General features: G+C 49.1%; 1 protein-coding gene across 2 annotated transcripts in view; it reads right to left on the bottom strand.

The window, feature by feature from the left end:
- The window catches only part of arsb (arylsulfatase B), a 109,563-nt gene that overhangs the window by 73,272 nt on the left and 10,755 nt on the right, over positions 1-25,536 (bottom strand). For both annotated transcript variants that reach the window (XM_070879753.1, XM_070879754.1), the window contains exons 2-4: positions 17,877-18,063; positions 16,573-16,763; positions 7,823-8,030 (exon numbers count right to left, since the gene is read on the bottom strand). In XM_070879753.1, the coding sequence (XP_070735854.1) occupies positions 7,823-8,030; positions 16,573-16,763; positions 17,877-18,063 (586 nt within the window). The remainder of the gene's footprint in view (positions 1-7,822; positions 8,031-16,572; positions 16,764-17,876; positions 18,064-25,536) is intronic.

Raw genomic sequence — 25,536 nt, 5'->3', positions numbered from 1 at the left:
TACCCCAATAGGTAGGTAAAGGGGATAAGGGAAAGAAACTCCTTTCTAACCCAATATGGAAAAATCCCAAGGGACAATGCACTATTGGATCAATGGGGAATGAACCAGAGGAGATGAGAAGTAAAAGTAGGGGAATATTGAGGCAATAGTGACCATAATATAATATGCTTTAAGGTGAGAGTAAAGAAGGAATAAGTATGACAAAAACCTGGTTAATAGATTGGAGAAAAGCTGATTTTGAGGGGCTGAGCATAGAACTTGGGAAAATAAAATGGGCAACATGAACAACAACATTGGCAAGCAACGATGAAGAACAACAATGGGAAACATTTAAAAACGGTGTTCAACAGAGTGCAGAAAAAATATATTCCGCAAAAGAAAAGAACTAAAGACTAATGAGACTCCATGGATGAATGAAGACATAAAGGAACAATTGAGGATAAGGAAAGAGGCATACATTAAGTACACAGACAGCAGGGGAGTGCACGGTGAGATAATATGAAGGGATTAGGAGAGAAGTCAAAAAAACAATTAAGACAAAAGAACTATGAAATTAAATCATGGAACATAAAACATAATAGTAAAATATTTTACAGGAACAAAGGAAAGTTGGGCTGGGAATAGGGCCATTAAGGGATATACAGGACAATACCACAAGTAACAATAGGGAGATGGCAGAAATATTAAATACCGAAGCAAAATAATGATTTAACAGGGAGATAGAACAGGTGGAAATGACATTGGATGATCAGATGAGTAATGAAATAAGTGCATTTAAAATAAAAAAGGAGATATATTAAACAAACTAATCAAACTCAAAGAGGATAAAACCCCTGGTCTGTGTGGACTGTATCCATGCATTTTAAAAGAATCTAGGGAAGAGATAGCAGAGGCATTACTACACATATTTAATAAATAGTTACAAAAAGATGCAATGCCAGAGGACTGGCCAACATAATACCTATATTTAAGAAGGGGGAAAGAACATGTCCAGGGAATTATAGACCAGTAAACTTAACATCGGTGGTAGGAAAAATAATGGAATCCCTACTAAAGAAGAGAATAGAAAAACATCTAGAAATGAAAAATATCAATGAATAGTCAGCATGGATTTCAAAAGGGGAAAGTCTTGTTTGACCAACCTTATTGAATTTTTTGAAAAGGTAACAGAGAGAATGGACAATGGTAATGTAGTAAATGTAATTTATCTAGATTTTCAAAAGGCCTTCGATAAGGTACCCCATAATAGACTGATGAACAAGGTCAGAGAATGCGGAGTCAGGGGACAAGTAGCAGAATGGATCTCTTGTTGGCTTCAAGACAGAAAGCAGAGATTTGGAGTAAAGGGTAGATATTCACAGTGGCAGGTGGGTAGTGGTGTTCCACCATGATCAATGCTGGGACCACTGCTGTTCATAATTTACATCAACGATTTAGACTTTGGAATCAAAAACACAATTTCTAAATTTGCAGATGATATCAAATTGGAGATGCGGAGGGTGGGAAGAGAGAGTCGATACCGAGGATGACTGCAACAAATTGAAGAAGGATATTAATAAACTTGCAGAATGGGCAAATTGCCAAATGAAGTTCAACACAGACAAATGAGAGAGATTACATTTTGGTAGGAAGAATAGGGAGGTCACTCATTACTAGGAGGGTGTGAGTCTAGGTAAGGTAGAGGAACAAAGGGATCTCGGAGCACACATACACCAAACACAAAGTTGTGCCACATATTAACAAGGCCATAAAAAAAGCAAACCAAGCACTAGAGTTTATTTCTGGAAAGATAGAATTGAAAAGTAGGAAAGTAATGCTAAACCAGTATCAAACCTTGGTTCGACCACACTTAAGAGTACTGCATGTAGTTCTGGTCGCCATATTATAAAAAGGATACAGAGGCACAGGAGAGGGTGCAGAGAAGATTTACAAGGATGATATCAGAAATGAGGGGGTATACATATCAGGAAAGGATGAACAGGCTGGATCTCTTTCCTCTTGAAAAAATGCTGAGGGGTGACCTAATAGAGGTATTTAAAATTATGAAAGGTTTTGATAGAGTGGATAGAGAGAGAATGTTTTCACTTGTGGGAAGAGCACAACTAGAGGCCATCAATATAAGACAGTCACCAAGAAATCCAATAGGAAATTCAGAAACTTCTTTACCCAAAGACTGGTGAGAATGTGGAACTCGCTACCATAAGGAGTAGTTGATGTGAATAGGATAGTTCCTTTTAAGGGGAGGCTGGACAAGCATATGAGGGAGATGGGAATAGAGGGTTATGCTGATAGATTTAGATGAGGAAACTCGAATGGAGAATAAAAGCTGGCATGCACACACATGGACATGAAATGCCTGTTTCTGTGCCATTTATCCTATGTAATCCCACAACAACAATGTATTTATATAGCACTCTTAACATAGTAATACGTCTCAAGGCGCTACACAGGAGTGTTATAAGACAACATTTTTGACAACCGAGCCACACAAGAAGAAATGACGGCAGATTACCAAAAGCTTGGTCAAAAGCTAGGTTTTAAGGAGAGTCTTAAAAAGGAGGAAAGAGAAGCGGAAAGGTTTAGGGAGGGCATTCCAGAGCTTAGGGCCGAGGCAACTAAAGGCACGGCCACCGGTGGTTGAGTGATTATCAGGGGATGCTCAAGAGGGAAGAATTTGAGAAGCGCTGATTTCTCAGGGGGGTTGTGAGGCTGAAGGAGATTAGAGATAGAGAGGGGCGAGACCATGGAGGGATTTGTAAACAAGGATGAGAATTTTTTAAATCAAGGTGTTGCCTAACCGGGAGCCAATGTAGGTCCGCGACCACAGGGGTGATGGGTGAACGGGACATGGTGCAAGTTAGGACGCAGGCAGCCGAGTTTTGGATGACCTCTAGTTTACATAGCTGACCTCCCACATTCTACCCTAAGAGTGCGTTGTAGTCAACTCTAGAGGTAACAAAGGCATGGATGACGGTTTCAGCAGCAGATGAGCTGAGGCAGGGGCAGAGACGGGCGATGTTATGGAGGTGGAAATTGGCGGATTTAGTTATGCCGCAGATATGTGGTCGAAAGCTCATTTCAGGGTCAAATATGACACCAAGGTTGCGAACAGTCTGGTTCAGCCTCAGACAGATGCTTGGGAGTGGGATAGAGTTGGTGGCGGGGACTAGACAATGGCTTCGGTCTTCCCAATATTTAATTACCATGGCAGTTTGAGAAATTAATAATCAGTGTAAAAATTCTGGAAATAAAAAAATAAATCTGGTATCTGTAAAAGTAGCCAGGAAGCTCTCAGATTGTCATAAAAATCCCAACTGATTCACTAATCTCCTTATATGTCTGGCCTATACGTGACTCCAGACCAACACCAACGTGGTCATCGACGTGGCCCTCTGAAGTGGCCAAGCAAGCCACTTGAATAAAGCCCACGGCTACCATCTCAGGAAAGCTAGGGATGGCAAAAAATGCTGACCATGCCAGTGATGCCCACATACGAGAATTATTTTTAAAAGCTTGTGCCGTCATTACAATACACACAACAGTACCAAGCAGAAAGGCCTCAAGCCCAGGAGGAAGAAATCAGGACCATAGAACTGACACCCAGATCACTAACCAACACAGATACACATCTCTTGGGAGGTTAATAATGAGTTGTTGAGGCCATTCAAAGCAAATCATGATTACAGTTCAGAAATGAGAAGGGCTAGCTGTGTACAGGCAAAACATAGCCACATACTCCGATGAATTGCTCCACAATTCAAACTTGAAGCCCATGGAATAAAAGGGATGGTGGCATCCTGGATCCAAAATTGGCTAAGTGACAGGAACAGAGAGTAGTGGTGAACGGTTGTTTTTCGGACTGGAGTAAGGTATACAGTGGTGTTCCCCAGGGGTCGGTTCTAGGACCACTGCTTTTCTTGATGTATATTAATGACTTGAATGTCGGTGTACAGGGTACAATTTCAACATTTGCAGATAACACAAAACTTGGAAGTATAGTGAACAGTGAGGAGGATAGTGAGATTTCAGGAAGACATAGACAGGCTGGTGAAATGGGCGGACACGTGGCAGATGAAATTTAAAGTAGAAAAGTATGAAGTGATGCATTTTGGTAGAAAGAACGAGGAGAGAACATATAAACTAAATGGTACAATCCTAAAGGGGGTGCACGAACAGAGACCTTGGGGTATGTGTGCATAAATTATTGAAGATGGCAGGGCAGGTTGAGAAATCAGTTAAAAATGCTTACACGATCCTGGGCTTCATAAATAGAGGTACAGAGTACAAAAGTGTGGAAATTATGAACCACCTATATAAAACACTGGTTCGGCCCTAACTGGAGTATGGTGTCATCATATCATCATAGGCAGTCCCTTGGAATCGAGGAAGACTTGCTTCCACTCTAAAAATGAGTCCTTCGGTAGCTGAACAGTCTTTCCGCTGCCTGTGCTTAATTTTTGCACGCACTCGGCAATGAGACTCGAGGTGCTCAGCGCCCTCCCGGGTGCACTTCCTCCACTTAGAGTGGTCTTTGGCCAGGGACTCCCAGGTGTCGGTGGGGATGTTGCACTTTATCAGGGAGGCTTTGAGGGTGTCCTTGTAACGTTTCCTCTGCCCGCCTTTGACTCGCTTGCCGTGGACAAGTTCCGAGTAGAGCACTTGCTTGGGAGCCTCGTGTCTGGCATGTGAACGATGTGGCCTGCCCAGCGGAGCTGATCAAGTGTGGTCAGTGCTTCAATGCTGGGAATGTTGACCTTGTCGAGGACGCTAACGTTGGTGTGTCTGTCCTCAGGGGATTTGTAGGATACCTCGGGAGCCTCTTATCAACAAGAGCAGACATTGACAACGAGATTCAACACCGCCTCCAGTGCGCCTGCGCAGCCTTCAACTGCCTGAAGAAAAGAGTGTTTGAAGACCAGGCCCTCAAATCCACACAAAGGTCATGGTCTACAGGGCTGTAGTAATACCCGCCCTCCTGTATGGCTCAGAGACATGGACCATGCACAGTAGACACCTCAAGTTGCTGGAGAAATACCACCAACGATGTCTCCGCAAGATCCTACAAGTACTGTGTACAATTCTGGGCACCACACTTTAGGAAGGATGCAAGGGCCTTAGAGAAGATACAGAAAAGATTTATGAGAATGATTCCAGGAATGAGGGACTTCAGTTACGTTGATAGACTAGAGAAGCTGGAGTTGTCCTCCCTGGAGCAGAGAAGATCGAGGGGAGATTTGATAGAGGTGTTCAAGATCATGAGGGGTCGGGACAGAGTAGATAGAGAGCAACTGCTTGCATTGGCAGAGGGGTCGAGAACCAGAGGACACAGATTTAAGGTGATTAGCAAAAGAACCAAAGTGGACGCAAGAAAAAACTACTTTTTTTTTTTATAAACACAGCGAGTGGTTAAGATCTGGAACACACTGCCTGAAAGGGTGGCGGAGCCAGACTCAATTTTATTTTTCACAAAGGAGTTAGATAAGTATCTGAAAGAAAAAAAAATTGCCGGATTACAGGGAAAGAGCAGGGGAGTGGGACTAGGAGAGTCGGCATGGGCTCGACGGGATGAATGGCCTTCTTCCGCGATGTAACCATTCTATGATACTATGATTCATGGCGCTGCTGATGAAAGAGAAAATCCATTGTGAACTGATGAGCACATCACCTGCTTCACTACAAGACACAATACAAAGGAGTTTGGGCAGAGTGCTACATTCTAACATCGAATTGGCCATGGTTATGAAGCAAGGTTTATCTGCTGGCAGACCAGCACTGAGAAGATGGTAGCCACAGGGGAGACCTGAGTCATGCAGGTGCCAAATGTTGTTGGAGCATTTTTCAGGAACGATGATATGATGGACTTGAGGTCCACAAGCAAGACATAATAAAAGCAGATTCTGATGCGATTTGAAAACACTAAGGACAAACATCAAAGGAGGGATTCAAGACCTTGCAGCAGTGCAATGGTCTCTGCGTAGAGATTAGTAGCTACAGACAGGACTCCAGTAGCAACAAGCACACTACAGCACAGCTACATGCTGGAGGCTCTCAAGTGGTCACCATTACTTGCCACCATCTGCCTCCTGGCAAGTGACAAGAGAAGCACCCCAAGTAATCAGGCCCAATAGCCAGAATAGGACAGGCTATGGCCAGCACATAGGCAGGAGTGTCTGGATCTGCAGCACAGAAGTCAATCATCATCAATGAATCATAGGCAGTCCCTTGAAACGCCAAAAAAAGGACGAGTTCACGGGTGTTTCAATGAAGGACCCGAACTACATCCTGAAAGGCGGAAGATGCCTGTGCATGAATTAAAAAAAATATGTGGAGTGGCCATTGCACACCAGCCACCACATAGACTTGACAGGGCTCGGTCTTGGTCCAGTGGCAAGGATTACCCAAGACAACTGGAGACCAGTTCTGCTGCACGGACCTAGTGCTCACACATATCGCAGTGTGTGCTGGTCCGTGCTGCCCCTGGGTCCCTGGCCCCAAACTCGCACCGCCCCTGGGCCCCGATCACGTCCCTCCACAATCTCACGTCGCTCCTTCGCCCCGACCTCACTGCTCCTGCTGTATCTTCCCATGCTCCAATCACCGACCTGGATCTTGATGACGTCACTCTTCACAGCCGTTGGCGTCTTGCACCAGCTCGCGCTGTACCTTGTAGTGGCACGTCTCCACGCTGCCCATGGCCGCTGCTCGCCGCTCCATTTATGGCCCCGACCTGCTGCTGATGTTCCCTCGTAAGTTGGGGCCTCCACGCTGCCCATGGCCGCCGCTCATAGAAACATAGAAAGTAGGTGCAGGAGTAGGCCATTCGGCCCTTCGAGCCTGCACCACCATTCAATATGATCATGGCTGATCATTTTTACAACTTCAGTACCCCATTCCTGCTTTCTCTCCATACCACTTGATCCCATTAGCCGTAAGGGCCACATCTAACTCCCTTTTGAATATATCTAACAAACTGGCCTCAACAACTTTCTGTGGTAGAGAAAACCCTAACCCTAACCCTAATCTGTCACCATTCAGATAATAATCTGCCTTCCTGTTATGGCCCCGACCTGCCGCTGATGTTCCCTTGCAGGTCGGGGCCTCAATGCAAGCACAGAAGTAGCAGCCAGCAGGATCGTAAGTAGCAGACCATCACTCCTGCCAACAGACCATCAGTTTGCAGTGGTTATACAAGAAAGAACAAGGCACACTAGCTTATGAACCACAGAAGAGTCAGATTGAACATGATGTATGCATGCACTCTTACATTACGAAAAGCAAATGTTGAGCAGTACAAAGTTTACAGTAAGTCTAACAGGACTGGGCAAGACTATTAGCGGAGGTAAAAAGCACTTGGTTTTCTGTTGCCAAACAACAGAGAGTAGTCAGGCAACCTTCCCACTGAATTCCTAACTCCCATGTGACTACAATAGACAACTGTAACATGGAGCATACAGCAGCCTTCCTCTATGGAAAGTCCATAAAATTAGAAAACCATTGAAGTCAGGGTGTGAAAACTTCCTATTCCAATATTTTCACTCTAACGGATAACTAATTACTTTAAAACAGGCCATCTTGCCAGTTCACACCAAGATAGTAAAGATTTAATTTGGGAAACTAAATTAATTAGTGTCCAGTACAAATGTTGCACACATTTGACAGCTTGCCTCACAAACCCCTTTAGTCGAGACCAGGAAGCAGATGGTCCATCTGTGCACCTAATGGTAGAATGCCGAGTGGCAAAGGAACTGAATTGACCCGCTGTTCTTTAACAGTCAATGTAGTCAGTCACAGGATGCAGTGTTGCCCGTGTCTCTTGGCCTACCTGTGGAGAAGATGAAGACAGTATTGTTCCAGAATCCATACTGCTGCAGAGCATCAGTAATGTTCCCCACAGCTTCGTCCATCGCCGACACCATCCCTGCATAGTGGCGCCGGTGCCCATTGTGGATGAAACTGTAAGGCTCCATGTATTTCTCAGGCACCTGAAGGGGTTCGTGAACCGACTGGAAGGGCAAGTACAGAAATAGAGGCTGCAACAGAATGCACAGTGCAGAAAGATTACTTGGGCACTGAAGGATTATTCAAGTGATAATTACAGATCATTTGGTTTGAGGCCACTGAAGTTCCTGCGTTCCAGGGTCAAGTTGCCCAGCATTGTAGCCTGTCTACTCAGTGGCTGCTCCTGGCCAGTCCTTGGAAGCAGGATTGACTATTTTTGCCAAGGCTAAAACGAAACAGGAGGTAGGACAGGTAGATTTCTGACTGGGGAGGGAGGGGGGTGGAATCTGTTGTTCACTTAGCAGTTGATAGCACCTGTTGAAATCCTTCGTAACTAATTCTTCCACATAGAATCATACAGCATAGAAGGGGGCCATTCCACTCATCGGCCCCAAGTTTCCACATGATTTGCTCCTGATTTTTAGGAGCAACTGGTGTAGAATGGAGTATTTTAGAAATCGGAATTTGTGTCATTTAGTTTGCTCCAGTTCTAGTCAGTTAGAACAGTTTTACTTTGGAACAGAATGTTTTTTTTTCCAAAGGGGGCGTGTCCGGCCACTTCCGCCTGATTTCAAAGTTTCATGAGTGAAAACTTACTCCAAACTAACTTAGAATGGAGAAAGTAAAGATTTTTGTTCGCTCGAAAAAACCTTGTCTACACTTTAGAAAATCAGGCGTAGGTTACAAATCAGGCGTAGGGAATGGTGGGGGGAGGGGGTTTAAAGGGAAGTTTACAAACATTAAACACTTGAGTTTTACAAATAAAGAGTCATCATCAATAATAAATGATAAATACATCAATAAATCAACCAATAAACCAATCAAAAAAAATTAATAAGAAATAATTTTTTTAAAAAATCAATAAATAAAACATTTTCTACTTACCGACTGTAGCACCGGGAGCCCTCCAACAGCGTGCTGGGATGCCCCCACCCACCCAGTGTGTCTCTGTCAGTGTCTCTATCTCTCTGTCTGTCTGTGTCGGGGGAGGGGAGGAAAGGAGATGGCGGGGGGGGAAGGAGAGGGAAGGAGATGGCGGGGGGGAAGGAGAGGGAAGGAGATGGCGGGGGGGGAAGGAGAGGGAAGGAGATGGCGGGGGGGGAAGGAGAGGGAAGGAGATGGCGGGGGGGGAAGGAGAGGGAAGGAGATGGCGGGGGGGGAAGGAGAGGGAAGGAGATGGCGGGGGGGGAAGGAGAGGGAAGGAGATGGCGGGGGGGGAAGGAGAGGGAAGGAGATGGCGGGGGGGGAAGGAGAGGGAAGGAGATGGCGGGGGGGGAAGGAGAGGGAAGGAGATGGCGGGGGGGGAAGGAGAGGGAAGGAGATGGCGGGGGGGGAAGGAGAGGGAAGGAGATGGCGGGGGGGGAAGGAGAGGGAAGGAGATGGCGGGGGGGGAAGGAGAGGGAAGGAGATGGCGGGGGGGGAAGGAGAGGGAAGGAGATGGCGGGGGGGGAAGGAGAGGGAAGGAGATGGCGGGGGGGGAAGGAGAGGGAAGGAGATGGCGGGGGGGGAAGGAGAGGGAAGGAGATGGCGGGGGGGGAAGGAGAGGGAAGGAGATGGCGGGGGGGGAAGGAGAGGGAAGGAGATGGCGGGGGGGGAAGGAGAGGGAAGGAGATGGCGGGGGGGGAAGGAGAGGGAAGGAGATGGCGGGGGGGGAAGGAGAGGGAAGGAGATGGCGGGGGGGGAAGGAGAGGGAAGGAGATGGCGGGGGGGGAAGGAGAGGGAAGGAGATGGCGGGGGGGGAAGGAGAGGGAAGGAGATGGCGGGGGGGGAAGGAGAGGGAAGGAGATGGCGGGGGGGGAAGGAGAGGGAAGGAGATGGCGGGGGGGGAAGGAGAGGGAAGGAGATGGCGGGGGGGGAAGGAGAGGGAAGGAGATGGCGGGGGGGGAAGGAGAGGGAAGGAGATGGCGGGGGGGGAAGGAGAGGGAAGGAGATGGCGGGGGGGGAAGGAGAGGGAAGGAGATGGCGGGGGGGGAAGGAGAGGGAAGGAGATGGCGGGGGGGGAAGGAGAGGGAAGGAGATGGCGGGGGGGGAAGGAGAGGGAAGGAGATGGCGGGGGGGGAAGGAGAGGGAAGGAGATGGCGGGGGGGGAAGGAGAGGGAAGGAGATGGCGGGGGGGGAAGGAGAGGGAAGGAGATGGCGGGGGGGGAAGGAGAGGGAAGGAGATGGCGGGGGGGGAAGGAGAGGGAAGGAGATGGCGGGGGGGAAGGAGAGGGAAGGAGATGGCGGGGGGGGAAGGAGAGGGAAGGAGATGGCGGGGGGGGAAGGAGAGGGAAGGAGATGGCGGGGGGGAAGGAGAGGGAAGGAGATGGCGGGGGGGGAAGGAGAGGGAAGGAGATGGCGGGGGGGGAAGGAGAGGGAAGGAGATGGCGGGGGGGGGAAGGAGAGGGAAGGAGATGGCGGGGGGGAAGGAGATGGCGGGGGGGGGAAGGAGATGGCGGGGGGGGAAGGAGATGGCGGGGGGGGGAAGGAGATGGCGGGGGGGGAAGGAGATGGCGGGGGGGGGAAGGAGATGGCGGGGGGGGAAGGAGATGGCGGGGGGGGGAAGGAGATGGCGGGGGGGAAGGAGATGGCGGGGGGGGAAGGAGATGGCGGGGGGGGGAAGGAGATGGCGGGGGGGGGAAGGAGATGGCGGGGGGGGGAAGGAGATGGCGGGGGGGGGAAGGAGATGGCGGGGGGGGAAGGAGATGGCGGGGGGGGGAAGGAGATGGCGGGGGGGGAAGGAGATGGCGGGGGGGGGGAGATGGCGGGGGGGGGAAGGAGATGGCGGGGGGGGGAAGGAGATGGCGGGGGGGGGAAGGAGATGGCGGGGGGGGGAAGGAGATGGCGGGGGGGGGAAGGAGATGGCGGGGGGGGGAAGGAGATGGCGGGGGGGGGAAGGAGATGGCGGGGGGGGGAAGGAGATGGCGGGGGGGGGAAGGAGATGGCGGGGGGGGAAGGAGATGGCGGGGGGGGGAAGGAGATGGCGGGGGGGGGAAGGAGATGGCGGGGGGGGGAAGGAGATGGCGGGGGGGGGAAGGAGATGGCGGGGGGGGAAGGAGATGGCGGGGGGGGGAAGGAGATGGCGGGGGGGGGAAGGAGATGGCGGGGGGGGGAAGGAGATGGCGGGGGGGGGAAGGAGATGGCGGGGGGGGGAAGGAGATGGCGGGGGGGGAAGGAGATGGCGGGGGGGGGAAGGAGATGGCGGGGGGGGGAAGGAGATGGCGGGGGGGGGAAGGAGATGGCGGGGGGGGGAAGGAGATGGCGGGGGGGGGAAGGAGATGGCGGGGGGGGGAAGGAGATGGCGGGGGGGGGAAGGAGATGGCGGGGGGGGGAAGGAGATGGCGGGGGGGGGAAGGAGATGGCGGGGGGGGGAAGGAGATGGCGGGGGGGGGAAGGAGATGGCGGGGGGGGGAAGGAGATGGCGGGGGGGGGAAGGAGATGGCGGGGGGGGGAAGGAGATGGCGGGGGGGGGAAGGAGATGGCGGGGGGGGAAGGAGATGGCGGGGGGGGGAAGGAGATGGCGGGGGGGGAAGGAGATGGCGGGGGGGGGAAGGAGATGGCGGGGGGGGAAGGAGATGGCGGGGGGGGGAAGGAGATGGCGGGGGGGGGAAGGAGATGGCGGGGGGGGAAGGAGATGGCGGGGGGGGAAGGAGATGGCGGGGGGGGAAGGAGATGGCGGGGGGGGGAAGGAGATGGCGGGGGGGGAAGGAGATGGCGGGGGGGGGAAGGAGATGGCGGGGGGGGGAAGGAGATGGCGGGGGGGGGAAGGAGATGGCGGGGGGGGGAAGGAGATGGCGGGGGGGGGAAGGAGATGGCGGGGGGGAAGGAGATGGCGGGAGGGGGAAGGAGATGGCGGGGGGGGAAGGAGATGGCGGGGGGGGGAAGGAGATGGCGGGGGGGGGAAGGAGATGGCGGGGGGGGGAAGGAGATGGCGGGGGGGGAAGGAGATGGCGGGGGGGGGGAAGGAGATGGCGGGGGGGGGAAGGAGATGGCGGGGGGGGGAAGGAGATGGCGGGGGGGGGAAGGAGATGGCGGGGGGGGGGAAGGAGATGGCGGGGGGGGGAAGGAGATGGCGGGGGGGGAAGGAGATGGCGGGGGGGGGAAGGAGATGGCGGGGGGGGGAAGGAGATGGCGGGGGGGGGAAGGAGATGGCGGGGGGGGGGAAGGAGATGGCGGGGGGGGGAAGGAGATGGCGGGGGGGGAAGGAGATGGCGGGGGGGGGAAGGAGATGGGGGGGGGGGAAGGAGATGGGGGGGGGGGAAGGAGATGGGGGGGGGGGAAGGAGATGGGGGAGGGGGAAGGAGATGGGGGGGGGGGAAGGAGATGGGGGGGGGGGGGAAGGAGATGGGGGGGGGAGAAGGAGATGGGGGGGGGAGAAGGAGATGGGGGGGGAGTAGGAGATGGGGGGGGAGTAGGAGATGGGGGGGAGAAGGAGATGGGGGGGGAGAAGGAGATGGGGGGGGAGAAGGAGATGGGGGGGGGAGAAGGAGATGGGGGGGAGAAGGAGATGGGGGGGGGAGAAGGAGATGGGGGGGGGGGAGAAGGAGATGGGGGGGGAGAAGGAGATGGGGGGGGGGAGAAGGAGATGGGGGGGGGAGAAGGAGATGGGGGGGGGAGAAGGAGATGGGGGGGGGAGAAGGAGATGGGGGGGGAGAAGGAGATGGGGGGGGGAGAAGGAGATGGGGGGGGGAGAAGGAGATGGGGGGGGGGAGAAGGAGATGGGGGGGGGAGAAGGAGATGGGGGGGGGAGAAGGAGATGGGGGGGGGGAGAAGGAGATGGGGGGGGGGAGAAGGAGATGGGGGGGGGGGAGAAGGAGATGGGGGGGGGAGAAGGAGATGGGGGGGGGAGAAGGAGATGGGGGGGGGAGAAGGAGATGGCCGGGGGAGAAGGAGATGGGGGGGGAGAAGGAGGATGGGGGGGGAGAAGGAGATGGGGGGGGGGGAGAAGGAGATGGGGGGGGGGGAGAAGGAGATGGGGGGGGGGGGGAGAAGGAGATGGGGGGGGGGAGAAGGAGATGGGGGGGGGGAGAAGGAGATGGGGGGGGGGGAGAAGGAGATGGGGGGGAGAAGGAGATGGGGGGGGGAGAAGGAGATGGGGGGGGGGAGAAGGAGATGGGGGGGGGGGGGAGAAGGAGATGGGGGGGGGGGGGAGAAGGAGATGGGGGGGGGGGAGAAGGAGATGGGGGGGGGGGGGAGGAGAAGGAGAATGGGGGGGGGGGGGCGGGGGGAGAAGGAGATGGGGGGTGGAAGGAGAAGGGGGAGGGAGGCTGAACGGGCCGGGCCCGAGACTTCGGGCCGGGCCCGTCCCCAGCACCAAATTTACAAGTTGGTGGCGTTGGGTCGAGTCGGGTCGGGGGGGTGGTGGGAGGGAGGTCGGTTTGATTCGGGTCGGGAGGAGGGAGGTCAGGTCGGATCCGGGGGGGAGCGGGAGTCGGGTCGGGTCCAGTCGGGGGGGGGGGGGGGGTGGGGGAGCGGGAGTCGGGTCCGGAGGCAGGAAGCAGGAGTCGAGTCGGGAGGAAGCAGGAGCTGGCTGTGGGAGGAGCCCTATTCACGCAGCCCCAATGAGGCCATTCGGCCAGGGCTAGGGGCTGCGTGCTTTGGGCCCCTCCCACACAGTTTCTGGCGTCTGGAGCTACTGCACTTGCGTGCATGTGCAGAGGTCCCGGCACTGTTTTCAGCGCAGGGACCTGGCTCTACCCCCTACAGCTCCTGCTGCGCTGCGCCGAGGGCCAGAGGACCTGCAGGGAGGTGGAGAATACGGAGGTTTTTTTAGGCGCACTTTGTGGCGCGAAAAACGGGCGTTCAGGTCGGGACTGCGCCGTTCGAGGCGCGGCTCGAAACTTGGGCCCATGTCTGCGCTGGCTCTTTGTGAAGAGCTATCAAATTGTTTCTATTTCTCTGGTATCATGCTGGTAAATCTCCTCTGCACCTTCTCCATGGCCTTGACATCCTTCCTAAGGTGTGGTGCCCAGAATTGGACACACTCCAGCTGAGGCCTACCCAGTGTTTTATAAAAAATTAGCCTAACTTCCTTGCCTTTGTACTCTATGCCTCTATTTATAAAGCCCAGGATCCCATCTGCTTTTTTTTTTTAAAAAACAGCCGTATCAACTTGTCCTGCCATGTTGAAAGGTTTGTGTTTGGACCCCCAAGTGTCTCTCTTGTTGTGCCCCTTTTAAAATTGTACCATTTAATTTTTATTGTCACATCATAAGAATAGAAAAAAAATGGACTTCTGTATTTAAAAATAGTCAGACTTTTGCTTTCTGGTTTACATTTTAGGAATTTCTGGTCAGTTCAAAACAAGACCAGTGGCAATGGTCCTTGGAAAGAATACCACACGTCGGCTAATAATTGTACCATTTTGGTGAGAGAAGAGTCAAGGAAAGGATGCTTTAGTTTACTTACTAACTTCAATAGTAAGGTATTAAAATGTGATATGTCTAATAAAAATATCCATACACCAACGCATTGGCAAATTTGAAAATTCCAAGTATCTTTTGCAATACACCACTAAATATTGCTGATGCAAGTCAAAATACCCGGGGGCCGAAATTGCCCCTTGTCTGAAGGCCTATTACCACTGCAAATCGGCGGCCACGCTGCAGAGTGGAGTGGCTGCTAACTTTTTGTGCAATGGCCGCTGATAACCCAGTTTTCCTGGCGGTGCCCCGATTTCCCCGCCCACCGCTGCCGATTCGTGGTAAGCGCGTCATCACCGCGCATGCCGCCGATCTACCCCCACTTCCCCCAGACTGCGACATTCCCCTCTGAAAATCTTCGGCACTGGTGGTCCAGTGAGGCTGTGGTCTTCTGCAATGGCAGTGTGGCCCCCTTAAAGGGGAGGATGCACTACGCTGCCGCCATGTTTTTTTTTTTGTCGGCCAACTGTCTTGTCAGCCTGACAATTATGCCCCCGGGTTTGGCTGAGTCGCTAACAGGCAGCCTGGTACCCCCTTCTTGGGTGCCAGGCCGCTGGCCCGGCCAAAACCCTCCCTGGTGGCTCAGTGGACCAAAGTTTTAAAATCGCGGGGGCTCTCCCCTTTAACTGAAGGGGAGAGCCAAGATGATGCGGCACCCTGATGACGTCATCACGGCGGTCAATCCGCACCGCTCCCAACTTCCGCCCCTCAGGTGTTGCCACCACCGCGTATCCGCCCCCCTCATGTAGTCATCGCCCCCATTAAGTGCGATTTCTGGATCCAAAGGGGAGAAAATAACAAAAAGTGGAATATAGCTCAAGAGGCGACCTGAACTGCATCTGTGGTAAAAACCATTCAAACGGGGTACGTGCACCTTTTATGGCCCCGACCTGCCGCTGATGGTCTCTCGCAGGTCAGGGCGCGAGTTTGGTACCCAGAAGAGGCGTGGGCCCAGGGACAGCATGGGCCAGCCCACACTGTGATATGTGTGCGCACTAGGCCCGTGCAGCAGAGCTGATCTCCAGTCGTCTTGGGTAATCCTTGCCACTGGACCAAGACCTAGCTCTGTCAAACCCGTGTGGTGGCTGGTGTTCAATGGCCACCACACGTTAAAAAAATCCACGCACAGGCATCTTCCACCCCTCAAGATGTAGTTCGGGACCTGGAATATTAGGTCCTTCATTGAAACACCTGTGAACTCATCCCTTTTTGGCGTGGAAGCAAGTCATCCTCTTTGAGGGACTGCCTATGATGACGAATGTACTATTTCCTTTTAAAATAAAGAGCATTGTGCGGGGAACAGAAATGACAGGAGCAATTTACTGCCTCAATAGTTTTTACTTGTGTTAAAGTTGTTTAAAGAAATGAAAATCAGTATCTGAGCTTTCAGATAATTGGATATGTTTTTGATGGATTAAATCGGAGGTCACTTTAATCCCAGGAAATTAAAATTAAAAGCTTCTAGCTCTGAAGTACCTTACTCACAGCTCTGCAGGCAGAAGCTAGACAGATGCACTACATGTGAACAATGCACATATCCACGTGCTTCAGAAATTTGCCTCACATTATGATCCCATCAAGGTTTCCAAGCTTCGTGAGATCATACTTTTTTGCATAATTTTTATCTGCAAGAAGCACTTAAACTAAATCAAAAAAAACAGCCAATCCTAGTTGGACCCAATTGTGCTGTTTTTCTCAGAAGTCCTTGGTTCCCTGGTTCCGTACAGTCACCCTGACCTCAATGTTACTGACATAGGTACAATAATCATCTCATCTGGGTCAGTCATTTCAGTACTAGGTTATCGTACCTCTAGGTTATCGTACCTCAATTAGCTAGCCCATCACTACTCTTTTTATTTCAATCACTTCCTTCTGTATTTTTCTTTCACAACTTCCTTCGGTCATATATCTTAACTACTTTTTTCTTCCCTGTGCACATTTTTTTTTTTTGAATTGAATAAACCTATTTTTTTTTTTAAAAACATTGTTTGTGTCTCTTCCTCCACTTGCTTTCGAAATGAGAGTTTGACAAGTGCAGGACAAAAATGGACAACCTTAACAGTTAATATTAGTTTCTAGAAAATTTGGTGCCACAGTCTCATTGCTGGCTACCATAAAATGGCAGCTCCATTAACAAAACAAGCTTATTATATTTTTTATGGCGTGCATCTACCTGTGCAGGGTCATGCTTGGATAGAAGGTCAGTAGCTCTCTGTGTAAATAAATGAGTCGAATACATGTCTGTAAAGCCAGTAGCAACATCTTCTCCATCACGCAAGTCCAATGCACAGCGAGTGACATTTAATGGCGCAATGAAATAACAATGCTTGTGAGTGTAGTAATCCTCACTGCCCAATAGGTAACCTAAGATGTAAAAGAAACATTTATTAAAGCGACACAACACTTGCACCCCTGAAGCAAGAATGTGGAGAAATGATAGACTGGTACAGAAAATTATTGGCTTGCATGATAACTTTTAAATCTAAGGGTTGTTTATCAAGGTAGATTAGCCAAGGTTCCAAAAAAAATGACACACTGTCCTTTCAAAAAACGCACATTGTGCATGAATACATTGAAAAAATTACACTGCTGAACTCAATAGAATAACTTATTGGAAAGGGAAAGGCTATCTCTAATTTATAACATACTCAATGGCTGAATGAATGTGTACCCATGAGCCACAGCACTCAGGAAAGTCCCAGCTTCAGTGTCTGATCTGTGCGGAGTTAATCTCTTATCTTGATCTCAGCTGATCTCAGCCAGAATGGGCCTAAGTGCCCCTAGGCTGGGTTGGGGAAGTTGGGGTAGGATAACCAGGGATACTGCTCCTGATTCAGTGACATACTGGAGAGTATACAGGTGATGGCAGGATTGAGCTCAGCTGTATCGTCGCCATGGTTCCGCAGCCTGGCTACATTGATGGTATGGCCTCACGTGAAGAGTGACCCCTTGGCTGAGGTAGCAGAGGGCTGCTGACACCGGCAGAACTGTACCGCCAGCAGAAATCAGAGGTCTGGGAGGGGAAACTGACGGGAGAAAGGGATGTTAAAAAAAAACATTGAAAGCAAAACCTCAGTATGCAGAAGTGATGTGATTAAACTCAGACCCGACCACCCCCTGATACAGCGTAGTGGGGTCCCAGCACAGTGTGTAACCATGCTACCGTAAATCACTGTTTCTTTGAGCGAGTACAGCTGAAGTGAGGTTCTCTCTCGTGTTTAAAAATGGGATTTGGAATATTGGAAATAACATTTGCAAAACACCAAACTGGTGCAGCCGACCGATATATTTCTTGGGAGGTGGCACCTCAGTGCACCGTTTCTGGTGAAACTGTCCATGAGAGGTCTAAGATAGTCACTGCAGGGGATACATGGTCCTGCATGTGTAAAGTTATTAAAAAAATGACTAACTTCACAGGAGGAATTCGGTCACTCACGACAATTAAAACTGTACAGTGAACTGAATGAATGTAGTTACCAAAATAGGAATCAAATCCTCTCTGTGTCGGGAGGCACTCATTCTTGTACATGCCCAGGTGCCATTTCCCCACCATGTGAGTACTATAACCAGCCTCCTTGAGCAGTTGAGGCAGCAGCTTTTCATCTAATGGCAGGCATTGTGGTTGACAGGGCCAGATGATTTCATGTTGCAATCCTGTGTGGATCTGGAGAGAAACCATGAATAATTGAGCTGTAGGTGGCTATATGTAAAAGCACAGTCACTATGACTGTTGTACCATTATTAGTGCTTTGAAATTATTTGTACACTGACTGCATCTGCAGGGGTCCATTTTCTACTTCACATTGTACAGAAAATGATGCTGGAGGAGAGAACATTTTAATGACAGAAAATGCTGAGAATACACAGGTCAGGCATTATCTGTGGAGAGCAATAGAGTTAACGTTCCAGGTCGACCTGAAACGATAACTCCATTTCTCGTTTCACAGGTGCTGCCTGACCTGCTGAGTATTTCCAGCATTTTCTGTTTTTACTCAGATTCCAGCATCCGCAGTATTTTGCTTTTATATTAATGTTTAATTCGCTGCCACTTCTCTTCTATTTCACTTCTCAGCCATTTAGGACCGAGATGAGGAGGAATTTCTTCACCCAGAGAGTGGTGAACCTGTGGAATTCTCTACCACAGAAAGTTGTTGAGGCCAATTCACTAAATATATTCAAAAAGGAGTTACATGAAGTCCTTACTACTAGGGGGATCAAGGGGTATGGTGAGAAAGCAGGAATGGGGTACTGAAGTTGCATGTTCAGCCATGAACTCATTGAATGGCGGTGCAGGCTAGAAGGGCCGAATGGCCTACTCCTGCACCTATTTTCTATGTTTCTAGGAATGCCCACCTTGAAGAAGTTCTGCTCTTCCCTCAGACGGGATTTCCGTTTGTCTCTTTTTACCCCAGTTCTAATGAAGGATCATCAACCTGAAACATTAACTCTGTTTCTCTCTCGACAGATAATGCCTGACCTGAGTGTTTCCAGCATTTTCTGTTTTTCTTTCAGATTCCAGCATCTGCAATATTTTGCTTTCGTAACATTTTAATGATGCTCATTAAAACCCCTCTCTTTGATCAAGCTTTTGGTCAACTGTCCTAATACCTACTTATGGGACTCGATGTCAAATTTTGTTTGAGAATGCTCCTGTGAAGCAGCTTGGGACATTTTACTATGTTAAAGGTGCTATATAAGCAAGTAATTGTTGTTTAATGCTTTAATGTTTATTGCAGTTTAAGGTGGGTGTACAACATCAACCAGGATGAGCGAGCTTCTCGTGTGGTATTTTAATTTAGATGAAAGGTTGGATGGTTGAAACACATTAGTAACAAATTGCTGATGTCATAGAGACATAGAAAATAGGTGCAGGAGTAGGCCATTCGGCCCTTCAAGCCTGCACTGCCATTCAATACGAACATGGCTGATCATTCAACTTTAGTACCCCATTCCTGCTTTCTCTCAAAACCCCTTGATCCCTTTAGCCGTAGGGACCACATCTAACTCCCTTTGAAAGAGCTGTCCAATTTACTTCCACACCCCAGCTTTATATCCCCATCACCCAGCAAATGAGTCTTCAAGTATATCATGTCACATTGTTCTGGATATTTAAGATCAGTCATTTTATTTAATTCCTTCCAAAAACTCTACATTTACCCACAACTCAATTCCCCCTCCCACCATACACTCTGCTTCAGTTCTATTCCCCTCCCCGGTTTGACCTCGAGATGAGCTTCAAACCCCATATTCTGTGCATCACCAAGACTACCTCTGCCCATACTCTCACTGCTACGGAAACCCTTGTCCATATTTTGCCCGTCTCCAGAACGGACTTCACCAATACCCGTCCTTACCAATTTCCCAAGCTGTACCCTACTGAAACTCCAACGTTTTCCAAGCTATGCCATCCATATCCTATCTTGTCCACCCATCACCCCTCTCCTTGCTGACCTCCACCGACTCTGCCCCAGACATCAAATTGAAAAATCTTTATTTACAAGTCTCTCCATGCCCTCACCACACCCTACCCGTGGAAACTTCTTCAGTCCTACATCCTTCCATCATCTGACTCCGTTTTACTTTCTATCTCCCCTCCCTCTGCTCCACCAAACTTGGCAAAGTCTTGAACTATCTTGGCCCTACTCTCTGGAACTCTTCACTAAACCTCTCCCTTTATAGAATCATGGAATCTTACAGCAAAGAATGTGGCCATTTGGCCTGTCGTGCATGTGCCTATGCCAGCTCTTTGAAAGAGCTGTCCAATTTACTCCCACACCCCAGCTTTTTCTCCCCATCACCCGGCAAATGAATCCTCTTCAAGTATATCATGTTACTTCTCTCCCAGCTCAAAATCTCTCCGAAGTCCTCCACTACTACTCTGAGAAACACATTGGTGTCCACTTACATAACTCAGAAATGAGCATTGATCCTAAAACACAGCAGCCAGAAAGAAAGAAATTGGAAATACCATTTAGTGCCCCAACGCTTGGTTAAAAATAATTTTGTTATGCAAGAAAAAATGTCTATTGTAACTTTATCTTTTTGCAAGTCTTCCGTTTTCCTGTTGCTCCGTGTCCCTCTAGTATCTTTTGTTTATTTGTCTGTCTCTAGTCTATTTTCTTTTTAGTGCCTTTTGACATTCTGCACAAAGGCCCTATGTCCTGGAAACTGTTATTCTGTAGCTCATGATTAGTTACTAGTGTTACTGAAAGCCTTGATCCCACATCACCGACTGCTTATGGAGACAGTTTCCGCACATCACATCTTCTGCAACCTCTAGTAGGTCACCTACCCGAGCATTGCCTTAGCTGACGGGGAAAACAAATCAATGAATGCTGCTGGCATGTTAGACAGTGTTAACGGGGCACTTTGTGATTTGGAGGAGTTTCAGACAGGTTCAAATTCTAGAAACGTCGACTCGAAAAACTCTTCAGAGCTGGGAAAGTTTGCAGATGAAATGCTTTCTGTGGTGCAGTGTTCTGTGCAGTCATAAATTGTTTAATAATACTTTAAATGTGTACATTTTTTAAGCAGCACACCGTGATTAAATGACAGACCCACCAATTCTCACTTCTTTGCAGTTCGCCAGCTCAGTTCCAGACCACTGCGCCCATACTCTTACACCTCCTTCGATTTATTAACAAGTCTTCTTTTGTGTAAATTGTAAACCCCTTAGACATAACCGACACATTTTTCTGCCTAATCTGGTTTATTACTGCACATCTCAGAGGGAGCATTACAAGAGGCCCCTTGGGGCAGATAAGGATGATGTAACTCTGTTCCCAGATAACCCTCCTCTGATAAGCTCATGTTAGCAGATACACAAGCAGTATGTTATCGCCTGGCAATACCTTCCTATAGCTGACTTTTCTTAATGTTAACTATTTAAAGCAGTCCCTTTGGCTTACTAATGATCTGCAGTTCTTCTTTATTCAGCAGAGTAAAGAACAAAGCGGTACAGCAGAACACAATGAATGGGTGGCACCGAACTTTAGAATTGTTTGTTTTTACCTTTAAGATTCAAAATCTCTCTTTAAAAAAAATCAGATAATCAAGGAAATAATTTTGGATAGTCTCAATGCATGCATCCTAGGCAAATCAAACCAAAAGCATAGAACTTGGAATAATTCAATGCATCATCCTCGATTTCGAGGGACTGCCTATGATGAAGACTTGCTTCCATTCTAAAAGTTCTCAGATGACTCTACAGTCCAATACGGGAATTAGAGTCTGCCACAGGCGAGAGGGACAGACAGGGATTGAAGGAAAGGGTGGGTGGAGAGTCTGGTTTGCCGCACACTCCTTCCGCTGCCTGCGCTTGTTTTCTACATGCTCTCGCGACGAGACTCGAGGTGCTCAGCGTCCTCCTGGATGCTCTTCGGCCAGAGACTCCCAGGTGTCGGTGGGGATGTTGCACTTTATCAAGGAGGCTTTGAGGGTGTCCTTGAAACATTTCCTCTGCCCACCTGGGGCTCGCTTGCCGTGTAGGAGTTCAGAGTAGAGCGCTTGCTTTGGGAGTCTAGTGTCGGGCATGCGGCCCGCTCAACGGAGCTGGTAGAGTGTGGTCAGTGCTTTGATGCTGGGGGATGTTGACGTGATCGTTGGACGTTGATGCGTCTGTCCTCCCAGGGGATTTGCAGGATCTTGCGGAGGCAGCGCTGGTGGTGCTTCTTCAGCGCTTTGAGGGGTCTACTGTATATGGTCCATGTCTCTGAGCCATATAGGAGGGTGGGTATCACTACTGTCCTGTAGACCATAAGCTTGGTGCCAGATTTGAAGTCATGGTCTTCAAACACTCTCTTCCTTAGGTGACCGAAAGCTGTGCTGGCACACTGGAGGCGGTGTTGGACCTCATCGTCAATGTCTGCCTTTGCTGATAGTAGGCTCCCGTGGTATGGAAAATGGTCCACGTTGTCCAAGGCTGCGCCATGGATTTTGATGACCGGGGGGCAGTGCTGTGTGGAGGGATCAGATTGGTGGAGGACCTTTGTCTTATGGATGTTTAGTGTAAGGTCCATGCTTTTGTATGCCTCAGTGAAGATGTTGATGATGACTTGGAGTTCGGCCTCTGAATGTATGCAGGCGCAAGCATTGTTCGCATACTGTAGTTCGATGACAGAGGATGGGACGGCCTTGGAGGCGACGAAGGATGAACAGGTTCCCATTGGTTCTACAGTTTAGTTCCACTCCAGCGGGGAGCTTGTTGAAAGCGAGATGGCGCATTGCAGCGAGGAAGATCGAGAATTAAAGACAATTCAATGCCTATAATCACCAAAATTACCCAGTTCATTCAGGATGGGCATAAGGAAGACTGGACTGAGAAAATGGAAAGATTCACACTGGTGCAGCCGTGATCTTCTGCAGTTGGGACACTGCTGGGTCAGAGTAAAGGGAACTTTATTCCGCATGTGCCTCATGCTCCAGCTGACCAGAGACAGCATTAAACAGACACGGGATACAAACAGTGGAGAATTGTGTAGGAGCAGCACCACCTAGTGCTTTTATTTTTAAACTGATGTTGCATTGTAATGGGAACAAAACAAACAAATTTGATTTCCACACCTGGAATAAATTACACCATTATGCGCTGTTAACCGAGCTGAGTGTTTATTTGAGGGATTTTCTGATCACAACTTTTATCCCACATTACAGTTCAGGAGGTGTAAATAGTTGCAGCAAAATAGCAGAAGGGGAGGAAGCATGGAAAATCTGGCAAAGAGGGACAGGCTCGTGTGGCCCGGGAATGTGATGGAGAAAGGTGGGTAGACCCCAAGGGTGCGGACCACCCCCACTAGCCGTGTACTGACGGGGGACACCACCCCTCGGGTTCACGCCCCTGCTTACCCAAGTATTTCCTGCATTTTCTGTTTGCTCCATTTCAGGAGTTTTACACCAGAGGCATTGTAAAATGTCCTCTCAAAAACAAATACCACCACCACCACCATGATTGATGTGAACCTCAACAAACATCTTACCTTATAAGCTGTGATCGTTCCTTATTTTGCATTTTGTCTCCCCCACTTTCCCAGACTCTAATTATCTCCTCATTCCATGTGTATTTCTCCCAGGTCATTCCTCAAATCCCTGTTATTTTCCTGGACTGTTCCCTGCTTATTTTCAAGCTGACAAGCCATGAAGGCTGAAAACGATCAGGCCTCTCTTCCCCCATCACTGTAATGGTCCAGCTTCTCAATTTCCTATCACCCCTAAATAGGCAAGCAGATTTTGGGCCTTGGCAGTCAGGGCATCAAGTCCAAATAAATCACATAAAACACCATGCATGTTCTCTCGTGTTTCTCGTTCTCCTACAGACTACAAGATGTTAAAATGCATGATTGAACCTTTACTTTTGATCTACCTCATCTTTTCTCCTACTTTTTTTCCCCCAAACTTAGTGATATCCTGGACTACAGGCCCTAAGAGAAGGGATAAACATCTGTGGCTAACTAAGGAAATACAGGATGGTATCAAATTGAAAACAAGTGCATAGAATGTGGCCAAAGGATTGGGAAACTTTTAAAAGCTAGCAAAGAACAACAAAAAAAATTATAGAGAGAGGGAAGATAGATTATGAAAGTAAAAACTAGCACGAAATCTACAGATAGTAAGAGTTTCTACAGGTATATAAAAAGGAAAAGAGTGGCTAAAGTAAATGTTGGTCCGCTAGAGGATGAGACTGGGAAATTAATAATGGAGAATAGGGAAATGGCAGAATCGTTGAACAAATATTTTATATCAGACTTTACTGTAGCAGACACTAAAAACATCCCAATAGTGGATAATCAAGGGGCTATAGGGAGGGAGAAACTTAATACAATCAATAATGAAATAGTACTCGGTAAAATAATGGGACTAAAGGTGGACAAGTCCCCTGGACCTGATGGCTTACATCCTAGGGTCTTAAGAGAAGTGGCTGCAGAGATAGTGGATGCATTGGTTGTAATCTACCAACATTCCCTGGATTCTGGGGCGATCCCAGCGGATTGGAAAACCACAAATCTAACGCCCCTATTTAAAAAAGGAGGCAGACATAAAGCAAGAAAACATAGACCAGTTAGCCTAACATCTGTCATTGGGAAAATGTTGGAGACCATTATTAAGGAAGCAGTAATGGGATATTTGGAAAAGCAAAATTCAATCAAGCAGAGTCAGCATGGTTTTAAGAAAGGAAAATCATTTTTGACAAATTTGCTGGAGTTCTTTGAGGATGCAACGAACAGGGTGGATAAGGGGGAACTGGTGGATGTGGTGTATTTGGATGATCAGAAGGCATTTGATAAGGTGCCACATAAAAGGTTACTGCACAAGATAAAAGTTCATGGGGTTGGGGGTAATATATTAGCATGGATAGAGGATTGGCTAACAGAGGGTCGGGATAAATGAGTCATTTTCTGGTTGGCAAACAGTGACAAGTGGGGTGCCCCAGGGATCAGTGCTGGGTCCTCAACTATTTACAATCGATATTAATGACTTGGATGAAGGGACCGAGTGTAATGTAGCCAAGTTTGCTGATGATACAAAGATGGGTGGGAAAGCAAATTGTGAGGAGGACACAAAAAATCTGCAAAGGGATAGAGACAGGTTAAGTGAGTGGGCAAAAATTTGGCAGATGGAGTATAATGTAGGAAAATGTGAGGTTATCCACTTTGGCAGAAAAAAAAATAGAAAAGCAAATTATAATTTAAATGGAGAAAAATTGCAAAGTGCTGCAGTAGAGACCGACTTGGGGGGTCTTTGTGCATGAAACACAAAAAGTTAGTATGCAGGTACAGCAAGTAATCAGGAAGGCAAATGGAATGCTGGCTTTTATTTCAAGGGGGATAGAGTGTAAAAGCAGAGAAGTCCTGCTAAAACTGTACAGGGTATTGGTGAGGCCACACTGAGTACTGCATACAGTTTTGGTCTCTGTATTTAAGGAAGAATATACTTGCATTGGAGGCTGTTCAGAGAAGGTTCACTAGGTTGACTCCGGAGATGAAGGGTTGACTTATGAAGATAGGTTGAGTAGGTTGGGCCTATACAAATTGGAGTTCAGAAGAATGAGATGTGATCTTACTGAAACATATAAGATAATGAGGGGGCTGAACAAGGTGGATGCAGAGACAATATTTCCACTCATAGGGGAAACTAAAACTAG

The sequence above is a fragment of the Pristiophorus japonicus genome, chromosome 1 (assembly GCF_044704955.1).
Source record: "Pristiophorus japonicus isolate sPriJap1 chromosome 1, sPriJap1.hap1, whole genome shotgun sequence".
Taxonomy (NCBI): domain Eukaryota; kingdom Metazoa; phylum Chordata; class Chondrichthyes; family Pristiophoridae; genus Pristiophorus; species Pristiophorus japonicus.
Note: the sequence above shows the minus strand (reverse complement) of the source record. Positions and strands in the feature narration are given on the sequence as shown.